This window comes from Cebus imitator, unplaced genomic scaffold, assembly GCF_001604975.1.
Source record: "Cebus imitator isolate Cc_AM_T3 unplaced genomic scaffold, Cebus_imitator-1.0 Scaffold380, whole genome shotgun sequence".
In the NCBI taxonomy this organism is placed as follows: domain Eukaryota; kingdom Metazoa; phylum Chordata; class Mammalia; order Primates; family Cebidae; genus Cebus; species Cebus imitator.
Genome location: NW_016107695.1, coordinates 1839469 through 1859040, shown reverse-complemented (window position 1 = coordinate 1859040; position 19572 = coordinate 1839469). Strand labels below are relative to the sequence as shown.

The window sequence follows — 19572 nt, the reverse complement described above, 5'->3', positions numbered from 1 at the left end:
CTTGCTTGAGATAGTAAAAGTGACCTAGGAGTTAGAAATATTCTTTGGAATTTGTGTTGGGAATTGGGCGTTTTCTGTGTGCAAGGAAATACTGGGAAAGGACATCTCACAGTTGTGAGCGTCAGCCCACATTGCAGTAGATGATACCTATGGTGGGGATACCTTTGGCTGGAATTCCAATGTGCTTTTTCTCTAGAAGTAAGATTTTGAGACCAATCTAAAATGCATTCATTGATTATGGGCAAGTAGTTCATATAGAAAATTACAATTATTAGGTTGGTGCAAAAGTAATTGCAGTTTTTGCCGTTGAAAATAGCAGCAAAACCCACAATTTGGTACCAACATATTCAAAAATTAAGAGTTTTCATTTATTCACATTAATGGCTGGGACAAACATTTTCCTCTTGCTTTTTAAGAAGAGTTTGTTCATTTAGGCTTTCAATTTTTGGAGCTGGAAAGGGACCTTCGGGGCAGTACAGGCATGGACTTTGGAGTCCGGTGGATCTGGGTTTTAACTCTGGAACTGCCACGTACCAGCTTGAGTGCTGAACTCAACTCTATGAATCTGGACGACCAGATCTTGAAATCGGGTTAAATAATAGTGTCTGTTGAGCTGCAGGCTTATACATATTGCATGTCATGTGTGCCTAACACTTGCCGAGGACTCAGTAGATGTTAGCTGTTGATAACATCATCTTCTGACAGCCATTATTTCATACATGAGACAGGTGAGGCAAAGAGAAATTGTAAGTAACTTGTTCAAAGTCAGAAATGAAACTTGAAGACTAAAAACCCATCTCTCTAATTTAGTCTCAGATGTTTATGATAAAGAAGCATTTTTTAAAAAGTGCTGAACAGCCTTTCTCATTTATTATTACAAACAGTTAATCTCTTCAGAGTGTTGTTTTCCAAAAATGTACCATTTTGTTTTCTTTTAGGATTTGGAGTTCCATGGAGTAATGAGATTTTATTTTCAAGATAAAGCTGCTGGAAACTTTGCAACAAAATGTATTCGGGTCTCTAGTACTGCCACCACTCAAGATGTAATCGAAACGCTCGCAGAGAAATTTCGACCTGATATGAGAATGCTGTCCTCTCCCAAGTATTCACTCTATGAAGTGCATGTCAGCGGAGGTCAGTGTATACAGGCGGGGGTTGGTAGAGGCATGACCTGATCTGTGAAGAGACGTCTTGTCCAGGGGCATTGTGGTCTTGTCACAGGTTTATTGCTCATCTCCCTCTTTCTTTTCTTTTTTTAGGGGGTAGGAGAGTGAGTTGGCAGGCTGAGAAAACTGTTTTATGTCTGGGAATTGTTCTCAAATTCCTGGTACATACATCTGTTGGAAGTTAGAATGAATATATTAATTTTGCATATGCTTATTTCTCCAAAGTGGTGTTACATTTATCCAGCATATCTGGGTGTCACATACGTTGTATGGTATGCAACCTGCTTTTTGAGAATGTTTTCTGTGGCTTATGTATGGATTATAATATTATAATTGTGACACAGTTAAATATTATATGGGTATGAGTCATCAATCCTGCTGTAATATTTTTGCCTTCTGAAACAATACATTTTCATTATTCTTTGGGAATAATTTAGGGTATCTTAGGGAAACCGTATGTATTATTTTGTAATTTCTGCTTGTGTTAACATTAGAAATTTCTGAAAATATCTTATATAGCTATATCAAATGACAACTAAAGTTGGACTGATTAAGAAATGTGGAAATTTGGGTGAGTGCCATGGCATATGCCTGTAATGCTAGCACTTAGTGAGGCCAAGATGGGAGGATCGTTTGAGGCAACATAGCTAGACCCATCTCCACAAAAGAATTTTAAAAATAAGTTATCTGGGCATGATACCAAGTCCCAGCTACTTGGTAGGCTGAGGCAGGAGGATCATTTGAGCTCAGGACTTTGAGGCTGCAGTGAGCTATGATCATGCCACTGCACTTCACGTGGGGTGACTGAGCGAGACCTTGTCTCTAAAAAAATTAATAAAAAGAAATGTAAAAATTGAAAAAAAATTTGATTGGTGCTCTGGAAATGTTGAGTAACCTGTTTAAATAAAATACAAATTACAATTGGTGCAGCAAATAAAGGATTTATGTATATCACAAACCTAATTTGAGTACCTCTTTTAAGTTCTATCCACAGATCTTTTTTGAATATTTTTTAACTTAAAAAATACTGCTTTCTTTGTGCATATAAAAGTAGACTAAAGTGTTTGTTATGTGTGGGATTTTCAGGTGTGACTAAATCCTTTTTTCCTTAGTAGTATGTAAGTCAGACAATTTTCGTTGTTATTGTTGGTTTACTTTTTTTTTTTATTTTTAAGGTTATGAGGCTATTACCCTCATCATTAATACCAAAACTAAATTTGACAATACAGGGTGTTCTCAATTTTGGATGATTTTCCCGAAACTGAGTTTTTCCTTTACCTTAGAATCCTTGTAAATAGGTTATAAAGAAGAATAAAATCTCTCTCACTTCCACCTTTTTTCTTTTCAGTCTCTGCTGTTCGGTTAGTTGAATACTAACAAGTGTGAAGTCTTGGAATGATATGTAAGATTGGAATTTGAGATTTATAAATTGGATGATTTTGATTTTTTTAAAAGAAAGAAAGGGGTGAAAACAAAAAGATGGTTAAAGAAGCAGGAAACAGTGTCTTCCCCACTCCCTCAGTTACCCTTCCACACCTTTGGGCTTAAAGTGCTGCTTTGTCACTAGTGCCTCAGGTGTGAGTAAAGCCCTAGCATGCAGGTGTTCAGTCTTTTTTGGGTTACAGAACCCTTAGTGTCTAAGTCAAAAGAAATGCCTAACAATCCATTTCATTAAGTAGTTACATTCAGACAGGTCAATAAATATTTAATGGTGAACAATTTGGTAGATGTTTGAAAAAATAGTACACATAAAATGATAGGAAAACTAAAGCTTTCATTTCATTCTTAATCCCAGCTGCTGCCTGGTGAGACATTTGTGCCTCTTGGGCCTTTCTGAGCTCCCTCAGACCCCAGGAGCCCTCACTTCTTGTCTTTGTTAATTTTCAGGCCATGTTGCCTGTTTTTTACAGTGTTATGGAAACCCAGCTTTGTATGTACGTGTGTGATGCCGACAGAAGAGACACTATGCAGTCTGCTGTGGTCCACGAGCCACTGGAACCAGTTCTTTTGGCGTCTAGCAGATATGACATGTTTCTCTTGAACATTTAAATGCTTCTCTGTGCCCTGGGATCCTCTCAGCACATTTGCATACCGCAGCCCTAGTGGGCTAAAGCCCCAGCCCCAAACCTGCATTAGCCACCAGGGAAGCCCCACATTTATTCTTTTTATATACTACAAGTCTTTGTGTGAATTCAGTAGGAAACATAAAAAAGGATCATGCCACTTTAAAAACGTGTATGAAACCACTAAGGCAGAAGAGATCTTAAATGCATAAAGATAAAGTAGGACCCAGTGCCTTCTTTACCTTCAGTGCTTATTCACACGTGCTTTAGAATATCTCAGCCTCCTCCTTGCTTCACTTTTATGATTTATACATAATCATTAGTGTTAGTTCTCTAAAAGTTGCACTCAGAAGGATTTTCATCTAGTATAAATTTTGTAACAGGAAAAATTTGGTAATTTTGGTTTATGGAAGGAATTCAGACTTACTGTTCTATCCCTAATTTGTTACTCTGGTTTTCGTTTCTTATATTTTCAGTTGATAAAATAATTATCTAAAATTTTCAGTTGATAAAATAAAATATAAAATATATTTATCTTATATTTTCAGTTGATAAAATAATTATCTAAAATTTTTTATTTCTGTATTTTGATAACTAGCATTACTGTGATTTCCATTACACAATAATTATTTAGCCAATCTCACAGCCTCCTATTTTTAACAGCCTCATTTTAACATATCCTGTATATAATTACCTGGATAATCTTTGTCAAGACTCTTAGCAGTAGTATTGTCAATATCATCATCGTTGTCATCATTATGGTGTCATTTTTATGGGGGGTGGTAGTGGTAAACTACTGCTCATTTAAAATTTAAACTTTTGGCATAGCATTGAAAGTGCTTTTTCAAATTAATAGTTCTCTTCTCCTGCATGAGACTGTAGTAAGATACCTTGTGCCCTCACCACGCTGTTCTTGCCTATCTTTCTCACAGTTTCTGGAACAACTTCTTGTTGAAAGATGCCCAGAGACTATATGACCAGGTCAGGCCTTGAAATAAAGAAAGAATTCTTCTTTCTTTCAAGGCCTGACCTGGTCATATAGTCTCTGGGCATCTTTTCCTTGAATAATCTAACCAAAGTGATCCTTTGTACTGCCTCACCTAGTGTTTTTATTGTAATATATTGTTACTAATACAACAGAGTACTGTTATCTAAAGATACTTAGTATCTGTAAAAGGTTACCCTTTCTCCTCCCCCTCCTCTCCTTTCTCTTCCCCCTCCTCTTCCGCCCTCCTCCCCCTCCTCCCTCCTTCCCCTCCTCTACCTCCTCTCTCCTTTCTCCTCCCCTTCCTTCTCCTTCCCCTCTCCTCCCCCTCCTCCTCCCTTTCCTCCCCCTCCTCCTCTTCCTCCCCCTTCTCCTCCCCCACTCCTCCCCCTCCTCCCTCCTTCCTCCCCCTTCATCTTCATCCTTCTTCTTCTTCTTTCTCCTCCTCTTCCTCCCCCTCCTCTCTTCCCCTTCCTCCCTCCTTCCACTTCATCCTTCTTCTTCTTCTTCTCCTTTTCCTCCTTCTCCTCCTCCTCCTTCTCCTCCTCCTCCTTCACCTCTTCCTCCTTCTCCTCCTCCTCCTCCTCCTTTCTTTTGTTTTTATTTTTATATTTATTTTTTGTGGAGATGAGGTCTCGCCATGTTGCCCAGTCTGGTTTCAAACTCTTGAATTCAATTGACCCACCCACCTTGGCTTCCCAAAGTGCTGGTACTCCCAGCCAGCATCGTGCAGTCTTGACCCTTTCTGCAAGGTATAGAATTCCAGTTTGCAGTTTGTGTGACGGGGTACTGTCACGTGGACTCTGACCATGGGGTGATGTGACTAATGGGGGGCTGGGTAGTGGGCAGGGCTGGACAGCAGGGAGCAATATTTGGATAGGGAGTCAGTGATTTTATTTTACAGTGAATTTTACTTTTCTTATTCAACCCTGAAAGTGCTGGGTCTTGTGTTACTGATATTCAGGTTACCTAGCAATCCTGTAACAGATGTTTCTGAAATAGGCATTTCTAAAAAAGCTCACATTCTGCCAGATTGTACACTAAAAGGTGGGGACTTTAACATAAAGAAAGATTAAGCTAGGTCACTTAATACCTGTTTAAATTTGTAACAGTGACTCAAAGAAAAGTTGAAGGTTTGAGCAGAGTGAATGGATTTCTCAGAGTGACGAGGAGGATTCCTGTGGAATGTAGCCTGACTTGTGCATGGGGCTTGCAGCCTCAGATCTGTTGCTACCTCCTGCTTTCTTAGTCCTCTCCACCCTGGGATGGGTAGCTTGGCCAGCAGGAGCAGGCCCAGCCGTCAGTGCTGCCTTCCTTCCACAGCTTCCAGCGGCTGTAGGCCTCTGAGGTGGCCAGGCTGTGAGGCTTTCACGAGACCCTCTGTGGAGTACCATGTTCCTGATAAGTGTGATAAGTGTGCCTAGGATGCTTGCTAATGACAGAAGTAATATACCAAACAGTACTGTACATAAGAAATAGTCATGGTAACTTTAAGGTGGAAGGAGAGGTAAGTGTTGAAATGGGCAAATTTTGGAGACAAGGATCAGATGGACAGAGGAAGGAAGAATAGTGCAGTCGTCACTTTCAAGACTGGTGGGGGCTGCTACCATCACTTGCGTAGGGTGTAACATTAATGTGGTGAGAACAATCAGTGGCACTTCTATGTGGTATTAACATTATAGCTTTATTTTCCAGTTGCATAGGAGGTAATTTGGTTTATAGAGATAAGCTTGTAGCAAAACCATATATACTTTTTTTCTTATTTCATGTATATTTCTCTTATTTTCCCAGTTATATCTAAATGATGTTATTGCTCCTGTTTATTGTCTGGCACTGGATATGGGGTAATAAACATACAGTAGCAATAAAATACTGAATTAATTAAAACCAGTGATTTTACATTTCGAATAATACATTTCAGTCTGCAAATAGGTACTTTATAAAATTAAATGTGTATCAGAATGCTGTATTAGCTAGTACCATGAAATAACCATAGCTTGTTCTTTTTTTCGTTTCATGTTTTGAAGAAGAAAGAAGATTGGATATAGATGAGAAACCTCTAGTTGTACAATTGAATTGGAACAAAGATGATCGGGAAGGCAGATTTGTGCTTAAGAATGAGAATGATGCCATTCCTCCTAAGGTAGGAACCCTCAGTATTTTATGCCAGTCTTGGTCCAGGGCCGGGACGGGCTGATAAACAGGAGACTCATTTTGTTACAAGAGCTCCTTCTCCTTTTTGCTTCTCTTTTTAAACTCTTTTACCCTCCTCCCAGAAAATAATTTAAAGAAGCTTTTTTTCCCCTACTTTATCCTTTATCTCAACTAATAATTCCAGATATTGTTGCTTACCTTTTCAAAGAATAATTATGTAAACTAACTGCAAGATTTAATGATCAGGTGATCAGCCTCAGCTTTTTTTGTCAAAAATATAAAACCAGAATTGTTCTAATAAGGATCAAAAGGAAAAATAAAGCTTTTATATCTCTTTATGTGTAAACTTTTAGATGCAACTTTGGCTCATTTAAAACCTTTTCATAATATGTGCAGGGTTAGGAATTAGTAATCATTCTTGAAGGAATAGGATGATTCTAAAGCTTTCTAGGTGGTAGGATATTTGGAATTTTGTGCTGCTGTTCTTATTTTGTGCTAAATCAAGTAGCATCTTACACAAGAATTCATTATGGACAAGTGATAGCAAATGCAAAGGTTAAGAATATTTTGTGAAAATTCTTCCGTTTAATTCCCTCCCTCCCACCCCCAACAGATTGGGAAAAAACTGTTGTTAATCAGTTTTGGCAGCAGGAATTTTTCATTTTGTGTGATGTCGTTGTTCCATTTTGAAGAGTCATGGATATGTACAAAATGTATTGTTGACCTTGTTGCTGTGCTTAGTGATGTGCTATAGTTGCAACACATACAAAAAATGTTAAGAATGCATATCCATTATTTTGCTATCCATGTTTTATTTCATTTCTGGTCCACAATTTCAGCTGATGTTATTTCAGTCTGTATATTTTGCTGTGCCCCACAAACCCTCATTGACATGTATTGGAACTCCTAAGACCAGTGCAATGCTATGAGTATCTATGAGTCAAATGACAGTGTTCACATTCTTTTCTCCCTTAACTTATAAAGCAGAAGGCAATTTTCCTTCTCATTGCAATAGCCATTATTTAACTTATTTTTCTTAAGTTATTTCCTTATTAAGTTATCCGTAAAAATAATGTATCTCTGTCATCTGGTAGCAGGCCATTGTTTAGGTTAAAATACAAATTAAGGAGAAGCAAGCAAATAAATCAGATCTGTAAACGAAGTTAGATATTTTTTCACAAACATGATAGTTACAGCTGTTTCATGAAAGCCAATATATTATGGCTACTGTTAACATTTCCTGTAAAGTTAAAGAAAAACTACTGTAGATGATTTATTTATCTCTTATTCACTCTTTATTTTTATAATTTTATTAGGTTTCTTTTATTCAAGTTATTTTATGTAAATTACTTAGAGTTTTATTTACTGAAAACCAGATTTCATGATTTCTACCCCAGTTTTCTTCCTGGCTTCGACTTTTGTTTTAGCTTGCTTGCTCGTTAGTTTTAAAATGAAGTAAAATATAGATTCAGTGAAATGCACATATCTTGAGTGTACAGTTCAGTTGATTTTGATAAATACACCCATGTAACTCTCAGCTGAATCAAGAAAGAACATTCCCATTCTCTAGACCTTCCTTTGTTTCAGTAGCCTTGCTCACATGTTCCACAGCATGTGAGATGAAGTTAGCTAAGCCGTAGGTAATTTTATGTGATTCTGCTTAGTGGTCAATATGGTGATGATGTTACTTTTATCAGAAGGCTCAAAGTAATGGACCTGAAAAGCAGGAAAAGGAAGGAGTTATCCAGAACTTCAAGAGAACTCTCTCAAAGAAAGAAAAGAAGGAAAAAAAGAAGAGAGAAAAAGAGGCGTTGCGACAGGCATCTGATAAAGATGATAGGCCTTTCCAAGGGGAGGACGTGTAAGTCAATTTTGGAAGGATTTCTCTTTGTGCTCCAAACCAGATATTTTTGTTGCACCCAAATTGTTAAATTTTCAGATAAGTTATGAAAACGATGAGTATCAGTCGGGAAATGTATTTGGGTATACTCCCAGTTCTTCTGTGTGGAGGGAGGATAGAATGTTTTACCTAAGCAGGGTTCATTGTTGGCAGTGCCTGTCTCGCTATGCTTGGGAAGCATCTGTGCACCCACAATCTTGCTAATCTTAAATAGGAAAACTCTGGTTAACATTATTATTTCTCTTCTTCGTCTTCAGCTGGGGTCTTCCCTCGTTTCTGTGGTTTTGGCCAGGAGGCAGCAGTTGTCTCATCTGTACCTCAGATATGCTTAATGCCTTGTCAGAGGCTGACAAGGTGGAAAGCAGATTTTCCCTTTTAAGCTTCAGATCACCATCTAGTTCCCTCCATTCCCTATTTTGTCACACCAGTCCCATTGTAGATGGTTGCCTGTTTAGGTATTTTAGGGTCTGACACAGAGCTGAGGGAATAAGGGAAACCATTGCATTCTCATGATAGCAGAAAGAGACATTAGGGGAAACTAGACTTTCCCCTTAATACAGAGTTTCTAGTTCCTGTTTTCACCCTCAGCAGTTTTTGGTTGTTTAGTTAGTGCATTTGGCGGCCATGTGCCTATTCTTAGGCAGCTTGCTGTTGCCTTGGTATTGACTGCATGGTATTCTATTCATTACTTTTCCATAAATGAGGTAATGTGCGTTTGTTTTAGAAAGTCAGAATATATAGATTTACCAAAAAGGGGAAATAACTCACCTGTCATCACATGAACCCAAAGAAAATAATAATCTAGTTTTTTTTCCGCTATGTATTTTTCTATTTCATATGCTTGTCTGGAGAGGCTTTAAACAGAAATGTAACAACAGTCTCTTCAACTGGAGTTTCACTTGATATTTTTTCCACTAAGATTTATATTTCACAAAAACATTTAAAAATGACGATACAGTATTCTATTACATAGTTGTTCTTATAATTTATGTAACTAGTTCATCTTTAGTGTACTTATAGATTGTTTATAGTGGTTCTTTGTTTTGTTTTTAAATAAATGTTCCAGTGAATATCCTTGTTCTGCGACTTAGAGAAGTCACCTGATTATTTTCTCGGTGCATTCTAGAAGAATGGTTGGGTGATAGGGTTCAGATACTCTCATGTTCTGAACCCATCGGCAGACTGCCCCGTACTATCGTGCAATCCAGGGTACCAGGAGACTTCTCTTTTCCTTACATCTGCAACTCTTGGGTGTCACAGAACAGTATATAATTATCCCTGTAGTATGTAATGTCTTCTATAAATTGAATTTGTTTTTATCATGAATAAGAACGCATCTTTCCACATTTGTTAACCATTTATATTCTTTTGTTGGAGTGACCTGTCCAAGGCTTTTTCCTTTTTGAAATTGATTTTAAGGTCCGGGCGCGGTGGCTCAAGCCTGTAATCCCAGCACTTTGGGAGGCCGAGGCGGGTGGATCACGAGGTCAAGAGATCGAGACCATCCTGGTCAACATGGTGAAACCCCGTCTCTACTAAAAATACAAAAAATTAGCTGGGCATGGTGGTGCGTGCCTGTAGTCCCAGCTACTCAGGAGGTTGAGGCAGGAGAATTGCCTGAACCCAGGAGGTGGAGGCTGCGGTGAGCCGAGATCGCGCCATTGCACTCCAGCCTGGGTAACAAGAGCGAAACTCCGTCCCAAAAAAAAAAAAAAAAAAAAAAAGAATAGTAAGAGATCGAGACCCTCCTGGTCAACACGGTGAAACCCCGTCTCTACTAAAAATACAAAAAATTAGCTGGGCATGGTGGCGCGTGCCTGTAGTCCCAGCTACTCAGGAGGCTGAGGCAGGAGAATTGCCTGAACCCAGGAGGTGGAGGCTGCGGTGAGCCGAGATCGCGCCATTGCACTCCAGCCTGGGTAACAAGAGCGAAACTCCGTCCCAAAAAAAAAAAGAAATTGATTCTAAGTGATCTGTATGTGTTAAGAATATTATTTGTCAATGAAGAAGGTATACTTTAGAGTGGAATTTGAACCTGTTTTGTGTTGCATCAAAGGTTTAAGTATGAATCTCGAGGCAGTGATGCCTATGTAATAACCTGAGTCTAGTATTACATAATAAGCCTCTGTCAAATGCAGTTATGCAAGAGAAAAAATGTACAAAGATACATTGCTCATACATGAAAAATATCAAAGAAAAGGAGAATTTAAAACTTAATGCTAGGTTCATGCCTGTAGTCTCAACTACTCAGGTAGCTGAGGTAGGAGGATTGCTTGAGCCCGGGAGATTGAGGCTGCAGTGAGCAGTGATTGTGCCACTGTGCTCCAGCCTGGGCTACAGAGTGAGACCCTGTCTTAAAATAAACCAAAACGAACCAAAAGCATATACTTTATGACTTGCTTTACTTGTCATTCTATTTATGGGGTGATAAATTATTTAGCTTAAGATGAGTTAAGTTGTTCAACTTGATTAAAAGCTTGACTTTTTAATTAGATTATTTTTTATGATTAAAAATTGTATCTTTAAAATATATTTACCAAAATTTAGTCAAGTATATCAATTACTTAATATTGTTTTCAGCTCATCATTCTATACATTTGACTCCTTCACAGAAACTGTTAATTTCATTTAAAAAATTTAACTTCAAAAAAGTTAATGTTTTTAAATCTTTCAGATGTTAAAAAAAAAAAAAAATCATTCCATTCAGTTAATTTGGGCTTTTCAAAATTTGCTATATAATTTTTTTTTTTTTTTTTTTTTGAGACAGAGTTTTACTCTTGTTGCCCAGGCTGTAGTGCAGTGGCACAATCTCAGCTCACTGCAACCTCCGCCTCCTGGGTTCAAGCGATTCTCCTGCTCAGCCTCCTGGGTAGCTGGGATTGCAGGCATGGCCACCATGCCTGGCTAATTTTGTATTTTTAGTAGAGACGGGGCTTATCCATGTTGGTCAAGCTGGTCTTGAACTCCTCGTCTCAGGTGGTCCGCCTGCCTTGGCCTCCCAAAGTGCTAGGATTACAGTTGTGAGCCACTGTGCCTGGCCTAAATTTGCTGTAATTTTAAGACAGATTTTGTGAAATTAAAGTATATTAAGTCCTATGTTTCTTTCTTGTGGTTGGAAGGTCATTGTATAATATTGGTCTGTTTTAGGATAACACTGGTGGAAGTTACGGAAATGTGTAATCAATATATTTTTCTTTCAGTATTATTCATGAATAAACTCACTATTAATGTAAACTTTTAATGATAGATTTCTGCTTAGTTCAGTATATTCGTTTGTATTTAGTATGTGGTAAATAGTACGTCACAGACCTGTTAGGGTACAGATGTAGCCAAATAGCATCTGCCCTTTTGATTTTTGTATGATTGCAATGTGTCTATTTTCAGTAAGAAAAAAAAGTTTAAAATATTGTTGGTGTTTTTTTTTCTTGCAGTGAAAATTCTCGACTGGCTGCTGAGGTTTACAAAGACATGCCTGAAACCAGCTTTACACGAACAATTTCTAATCCTGAGGTGGTCATGAAACGGCGGAGGCAACAGAAATTGGAAAAGAGAATGCAGGAATTTCGGAGCTCAGATGGGCGGCCAGATTCAGGTACACACTTTATAGTTTTTCTCTGTTCTACCTGTTGTAAAGAGCGTTGTTTAATTACACTCTATATGTGCATGAGGCCTGCTTTAACTAAAGCAATGGGTGATGTAACCTTTTGAAAACAAATGTGTACCACATACATCTGGTACAAAATCAGCCTGCCCTATGGTAAAATCTTGGAAAATTTCAAGTATATACAAAAAAGAGAGAAAGATAAAATAAAGCTCCCATGTACCTATCACTGAGGTTTGATAATTAACAACTCATGTTTCTTCTGTACCCCAAAATACATTGCCTCCATTCTCAAAGTATTGTGAAGCAAATCCCAAACTTCTTGTTCTTTCAACAATAAATATTTTGGTATATTTTTCTGAAGGGTAGCAAAATATAAGCATAGTATTATTATCATATATAAAATAATTGATAGTAATTCCTTAATACTATCAAACAACTAGTCATTGTTTAAATTTTCCTGATTACCTCAGGTAATTGTTTTATTTGTGATGGGATCTAAATGAGATGTAATACATTAAATGCATGGTCACTTGCTTCTACGCCCATCGCCAACACTACTCAGGACTCTATCTTCTGAGCATATTTCAGTGTAGTATCCAGAAAGCTACCATGTGGGGAGAAAGTTGGCCGACCCTAGCATTCCTGCTTATTTTGATCCTTAGCACCCTATAACCGAGTCCTAATTACATATTTCACAGGACTTGTTGTGCCAGTGATTTTTAAAAAATCTCGGAGAGTATAGGACTTCTTGGTTCCATAAATATTCTAATAGATTACAGTTGAGATCCAAATGATTCTTTGTTTATGTATATTCTGTCTTGTTCTGCCAAGAATTTGAAATAATTTCTAAATATATGCACCCAAAAAAAAGACAAAAGAAAATGAGTTTGAGAGAAAATATAAAGAAGAAGAGTAGTAAAAATTTTTTCAAAGACAAGAGGAATGCTAAGAAATGGCTACATGTGCTAGCCACATACCAGACCTGAGGGCACTTTGTATGCTGTACGAAGGAGTTTGACATTATTACTGAAATGAATTTCTGAATTCATTCTATGGTTCCTTCTTAAGGAATATTCAAGTATGGGCTAGAGGTAGTGAGTTATGGTAAAGATAGCTAACTTAGAGTATCAATTTTTATATGTAACTTTAAAAAAATATTTTTAAAATGTAGTATGCTTTTAATGTGGTTAGAATGTAACATTTACATATATTTTTTACGATAAAATAGGAAGTTTTTGTATGTCCCTTAGCTTATGTCCCCAGATTCCCCCATGTATTTTGCTGGGCCATTGGTGGTATTTTGATGGAAACATTTGATATGCTTTGTTAATAAGCTGCTGGAGAGTTTAAGCTAGGGGTTTAGAAAGCTTTCGTTGTAGCCTAAGCTATATATCTGGAGAGATTACTGTGGAAACAGAGTGGAAGATGGATTTGAGGGAATTCTGATTAGAAGCAGGCATGCCCATTTAAAGTATTGCTTTGCCCATATAAGGAATAAGGGGCCTCTGAGCTCTGTCATTGACAGCAGGATGTAAAGAGAGAAAGGCCTGAAGAAACAGTTAAGAGGTAGAATTATCAGGAACTGGCAATAGACTGGATTTTACTGAGGAGGGGAGACATTCTGGATGGCACCTCTGCTTTTAATTGGAAAGATGTTGATGGACTGTAGAATGAAAGAACGTTTGGGAGTGGAAGATAGGTTTTGTTTATGTGTGTCACATGAAGTGCTGGTGGGATATGGGATGTATTTTAGGCTACTTTGAGTGACTCCAGAGCACTGTGCAGCAGTGTCACATGACGATTGGGGTTTGGGAGTGATCAGTGTTGTTGGGGAGACAGTGTATAGTTGATCCAGAAACTTAAGGGACAGCCATCGTTAAGAGGAGTCAGCAAAGAAAACAGGAAAAACCATAAAGAATTAGGAGGAGAAATAGCAGAACATCAGAGTACAGCTTGTATGTTAAAGGGGTGATTAGGGATAGATGGGGCATTTTTCTATATGTAGACGCTGAGGGAACTCCTAAGAAATAAATACTGATAGCAAAAAATGGACCTTTATTGTTTATACTAAGGAAGCCAAAAGTATTAATGAAGTCTAAGGTTTTTACTTGTTATTGTTAACAAATAACTTGCTCTGAAACACTGTACCCTTACAGCCTACTGCAGCTATCAGCTTAACATTCAGGTTGGTTCTTTAGTGTGGGCTGGAGACAAGGGCACCTGTGTGTGAAAACCACTTGCCTGAGAGTGACAACTGTGTCTGTTATTTTTCTCTCTTTTACCCCAAGGATTAGTTTCTCAAGTTCTGATGACAGAACCTCCATGTCCCCTTTCATTTGTTTCTGTTAAACTCACCTCACAGCTGATCAGGCATCAGAGTTCATAACAAGCTTTGCCCCTGAACTTTGTAAAGTATTTTTGATACTCAATTATATTTGCTTCATGATGGCTTTAAAATGTAGTTGACCCCAAAATGTCCTATATATCTCAGTTAATTCATTTGTGGCACAAATATTCTACCACCATTTATTGTTATGGTTTTTCCTCAGTGATAAATTAACAAAATTATAAGAGAATTTGTAGTCGATTCTTCCTCTTCTTGGGTGTTTCAGTGCACGTCTTGGGAGTAGCAGGGTACTGTGCAAAAGAGCATGGACCTGGGGTCAGGATGCAGTTGGTACCGCTGTGCACAAACTAAGAGCCACAGTCTCTTCCTCTTCAAAACGGGGCACTAACCTATATCTTAGTCTTGGAACTGAGACATATGTTTATACAAATATATTTTAGTCTGTAATAGGAACTTAAAAACCTTAGCTTTTCTTCTCTTTCTCCTTCCTTAGTAAATCGGGAGGTATCTGTTGCTCCCATAACAATACTGTGGTTTTATGCTTAGAAACTAACAAGGTTTTATGATTGACTGTGTTTGTTTATTGCCTTTTTATGTGTCAGAATGCCTTAATGCACTATACTCAAACCATAGTTTTAGATATTAGTTCTAAAATAGTCAAACATTTAATACGTTTCATTCAGTAGCTAAATTCATTTGACCACTTGATTATGAATTTTATAGCTGTCTCATTTTGATGTGTCCTTTAGAAGTGCCACTGAAAACTAGATTATCTGTAGGAACCATACTGATTTCTTCAAGTGACTTTCTGATAAACTTTGTCCTTAAATTTTTTTCCACCAGGTAGCCTTTTCTGCCCTGTGGTCTGTCTGTAGCTTTGGGATCACGAGTACTTACCTAGGCATTTAACAGGGGGGTGTGTGTGTGTATATATGTGTGTATGTGTGTGTGTATGTGTGTGTGTGTGTATGTGTGTGTGTGTGTATGTGTTTGTTTATTTTTTAGAAAAGTTAGGTGTCTGATCATTTGCATTTCTTTGCTGGACATCTAGATTAGGATACAAATTCCACTCTTCAGTTTTCAAAATAGAAGCTCCTTGCTGATATAACATGTGAAACATGTAGATGTTACTGCAGTCTGCATGATTGTTTACTTACCCTGTTGTACTTAATGTTTTTCATGTGAATTACTTGAGGCTCATGTTGGGATGTGGAGTGTAATTAAATAAGGAGTGGGCATTTTGGTGTCGTGGAAAACACACAGTTTATATGAGCCCCACTCCTGTTGCTGATGTCCCTATCTTCACCCAAAAGCCAGGATTCTCTTTGGAAAGCAGAAGTGACATTTTGCCCACCTCCTTAGACATATGCATGCAGACACACAATCACACATGTGTACTCTGTCTTGACATGCGCACACACACAGACACTCACACACAGAACTTAAACCCTTTGAGTGGCTTTCACTTTAACTAGAATAATTAAACTCGTGATCATGATCAGGAAGTCCTGCATAATCTGGTCTCAGCTGGTTTCTGACCTCATCTCCCCCTTTTCCCTCACTGTGTCAGTACTGGCCAGTGAATCCAGCCAGACTTACTGCAGCCATGGGCCTTAGCAGTTGCTGGTCCCCTGCTCAGACAAAGCCCTTCCTTTCGATTTTCACATGGTCACTTATGTCTGATTAATCAGATCTGAGTTCAAATGTTTATTCTTCAGAGAAGTCTTGGCCAGTCACCCAAGTTTTAGATGCTCTCGGTCACATTCTTTCTCACAACCTTATATTTTTCACAATGTGTGTCACTGTTTTAAAGGTACTTATTTGTTTTCTTGTTAGTCTCCTTCCTCTGCATCCTACTCCCAACCACAGAATGTAAGCTGTTGAAGGCAGGAACATCATCTGACCTGCTTATTGCTATTCCTCTGCATTGGAACAGTGGGGCCTCTGGGCAGTGTGAGTGCGTACATGATAAATATGTTCTGCAACCTGTGATTCCCCTGGCCTGGCTTAGCAGGTCCATATTCTAATATGAGTGTAGACAAGTTGCTTTCTTAAAAGACCAACTTTATGTTACTGTGAGCTAAGTTATCCAAATGCAATTCATGCCAGACTTGTTGAAAAAGAGAGTATGAGAAATAGTAGCTGAAATAACTGCATTAGAATTAAAAAGTAATGGAGTCATGGAAATCTAGAACTTGCCTTAAGAAACCCACAGGTTTTCTGTTCTAGCTCTTCTGAATTACAGGTGAGAAAATGGAGTTAAAGAAGCTAGCGTGAGTACCTAGGGTCACACTGTCATAATGGGAATGTGGAGCCTACCTTAATTTCTTCCCTCAGCCTCCTTTCATCTAGACCTCAGATTTCAGGGTTTGTTAATCTTGGACGATAGGTAGAAAGCAGATTATGACACCAAAAGGGACAGTATTATCACACACACACACACACACACACACACACACACACTTTACAAAGATCACACACACACACTTTACAAAGATCACACACACACACACACACACACACACACACACACACACACATTCTTTACAAAGGAACACGAAAGAAAATCTCAGGATATCCAAGTTGCTCTGCTGTAGTTGGTTTTCTTTTCTCCCCCACTAAATAAGTTCACAGCTATAAAGGACATTGTAGTTTGTAGTGCCTGGAAGTAAAAATAGAACTCTGCTCTGTTGGCATATCTCTCATGAAAAATCTTTGGTCTCGAGCACCTGAGATCTCCTGGTTCCGACTTCACTTTTCAAAAATGGATTTATTTAGTGTGTTAATATTTAACTTTATCTGGGTTTTTAGTTTGTTTCAGGTTGATGATCAGGAAGTAGGAAAATGGGAGAAATCGGTATATAATGATATATAGATAAGAAAATGGGAAAGCAATTGAGTAAAGAGCACCTTAGAGAAATTCTGGAGTTCTTTCCTTTTCTTTCCTTACTATAGTGGAAATCAGTTCATTGATACAAAAATTCCTTTGGCTTGAAGAGAGAACACGATATGGTCTTTGTCATGCTTGATTGTTCATGATTTCCTAAGTGTCACTAGATCAACCAGTTACTGCTAGTATGTGTTACCTAATTGTTTTTGCACTCATTATACGTAGAATGCAGGTATCTTTTTCTCAAGTGATTATAAATGTTAGCTATTTCTGTTATTTGCATAAAGTAGGTTAAACTCAAAGATGTCAAAATGTTTTTTCAGGTGGAACATTGAGAATTTATGCAGATAGTTTAAAACCAAATATTCCCTACAAGACAATCCTGCTGTCTACTACAGATCCTGCAGACTTTGCTGTGGCAGAAGCTTTAGAGAAGTATGGTCTGGAAAAAGAAAACCCTAAGGATTACTGCATAGCCCGGGTAAAGAACTTTATCACTAGTTCTTTCTACTTTGCATTTAAATGGAAGATACTCTTTAAATCAAATTAAACCTAGATTTTCACCCTACCATATCATTTAGAATCTGATAAATTACAAATCATGTGTTAAATCTGTATTTTAAAAAAGCAGTCTCCCTTCCATTGCAAAGGTAATATATGTTTCTATTATAAAATAAGAAAAATATTAAAAGGCAAATTGAAGAAAATAAAAATTGCCCCTAAATCAATTGACCCACATATATATGTGGTTCTAATTCTGGTTTCTGTTCTGTTCCACTGATATATATGTCTTATCTTTTTACCAATAGCAAGCTGCCTTGTTTACTGTAGATTTATAATAAGTCTTAAAATTATATAAAGTATGTGCCAGTTTTGTTTATTATTTTTAAAAATTCCTTTGTTTATTCTAGGTTATTTGTGTTTCTATATAAATTTTAGCACCAGCTTCTCAGTGTCTACCCAAAACCTTCTGGGACTGTGATTGGGTTTGCATTGCCTCTGTAGATGAATTTTGAGAGGCTTCTCATGCTAACAATATTTTTGTCTTCCAATTTGTGAGCAGAGCATATCTCTTTATTTACTTGATGCTTTCATTTCTCTCAACAGTGTTTTGTGGTATTCAGTGTAGAGGTCTTATACCTCTCTTGTTAGCTACAGACAGAATTAAAGGGGCTTGAGTTTTATAACTTTTATCTTTTTGCTGAGAAGCTAAGAAGTTATATTGAGTTGGAAAACTAGTAGATTCATAATTTAGGAATATAGCCTAATTTTTAGCTGATAGTAGGTGGGAAAACATGTTTCTCTCGCATTAAAATGACAAAAAGGGAATAAAAATTTGTTTAAATGCACAAGAACAAAGAGAATGAGAGAAGAGATGACAAGAGATTAGAATAGTCTGTAAAATTTTGCAGATGTAAATGAGAGGTCTCTAACTTGCCAGACCAGAGAAATCTTGCTTGGAGGATGTCCAGACAAAGCAGGCAGGTGTATCCCAGCCTCAGGAAGACTCAGGAATTAGAGGATTTAGTACTTTCTAAGACAGTGTTGAAAGTTGGCCTGAAAGTTTCTATAAGAGGAAGCAGACTCCACCAGATTCCCTTCCCTTCCCCTAACTGCTGGAACTGACGGGAGGTGGGTGAGTACTGAATGGAGGCCTTGGAGGTGGGGCTAACAGGAGTAGCACAAGGTGACAAGGGTCTTCACTGAAAACAGAGGACGAAGTGAAAGACTGTACCCAGAATACTGATGGCTAGAAGATTTATGGATCCCTCTTAGAAAACACTTGTCAAAGAAAGATCTGTATGGAAGTTTGAAAAGTTCTGGTCTAATTTTGGAAGTTCTGGTCTAATAACCTCACTCTGAGACTTAGCAACAGTAACCCTTGCCCACATAGATAGACTTTACATCCAGCTTTCGTGAGACTTGCTGTCAAATGTAGATAGCCAAGGTTCAACAGACATTTGAAAAAGGTACCTTTCAAATGGGGACAGGTCAACACAAGCATTAAGAAAACTGGAGCTAAAAGGGAGAAACTGGAGATATCAGATGGAAGCTTTACAACACCAAGACTCACGGAGATAAGGAAAACAGTGCATCCATGAAATAAGAACAGAATGCTGTAAAAAGAAACAGAGAAAGAACTCTTAGAAAATTAAAAACAAGTAAGGGATATGGGGGGAAATATTAATAAGACAGGTGGAAAATTTGGAATCTACCCAAATACAGATCAAAGAGAAATAAGTAAAACAGACAAAGTGTGATATTTAGATTATTAGAATGTCTAACATATACTAAAGGGGGATCAGTCAGAGAAAACCAAAGGAGGCTGGGCATGGTGGTTCACTCCTATAATCCCAGCACTTTGGGAAGCCGAGGCAGTTGGATCACCTGAGGTCAGGGGTTTGAGACCACGGTGGCCAACATTTCGAAATCCTGTCTCTACTAAAAATACAAAAAAAAAAA

At 37.9% G+C, this 19572-nt stretch overlaps 1 protein-coding gene across 23 annotated transcripts in view; it reads left to right on the top strand.

Annotated features, from left to right (window-relative positions):
* The first annotated feature begins 919 nt into the window (after positions 1–919).
* Positions 920–19572, top strand: part of AFDN (afadin, adherens junction formation factor) — a 103730-nt gene continuing 85077 nt past the window's right edge. For 7 of the 23 annotated variants that reach the window (XM_037731079.1, XM_037731076.1, XM_037731078.1 and 4 more), the window contains exons 1-5: positions 920–1134; positions 6242–6357; positions 8066–8229; positions 11700–11860; positions 17433–17590. In XM_037731079.1, coding sequence (XP_037587007.1) covers positions 960–1134; positions 6242–6357; positions 8066–8229; positions 11700–11860; positions 17433–17590 — 774 coding nt within the window. In that variant the 5' untranslated portion in view covers positions 920–959. The remainder of the gene's footprint in view (positions 1135–6241; positions 6358–8065; positions 8230–11699; positions 11861–17432; positions 17591–19572) is intronic. The other 16 variants (XM_017507622.2, XM_017507620.2, XM_017507626.2 and 13 more) reach the window with 8 other exon arrangements.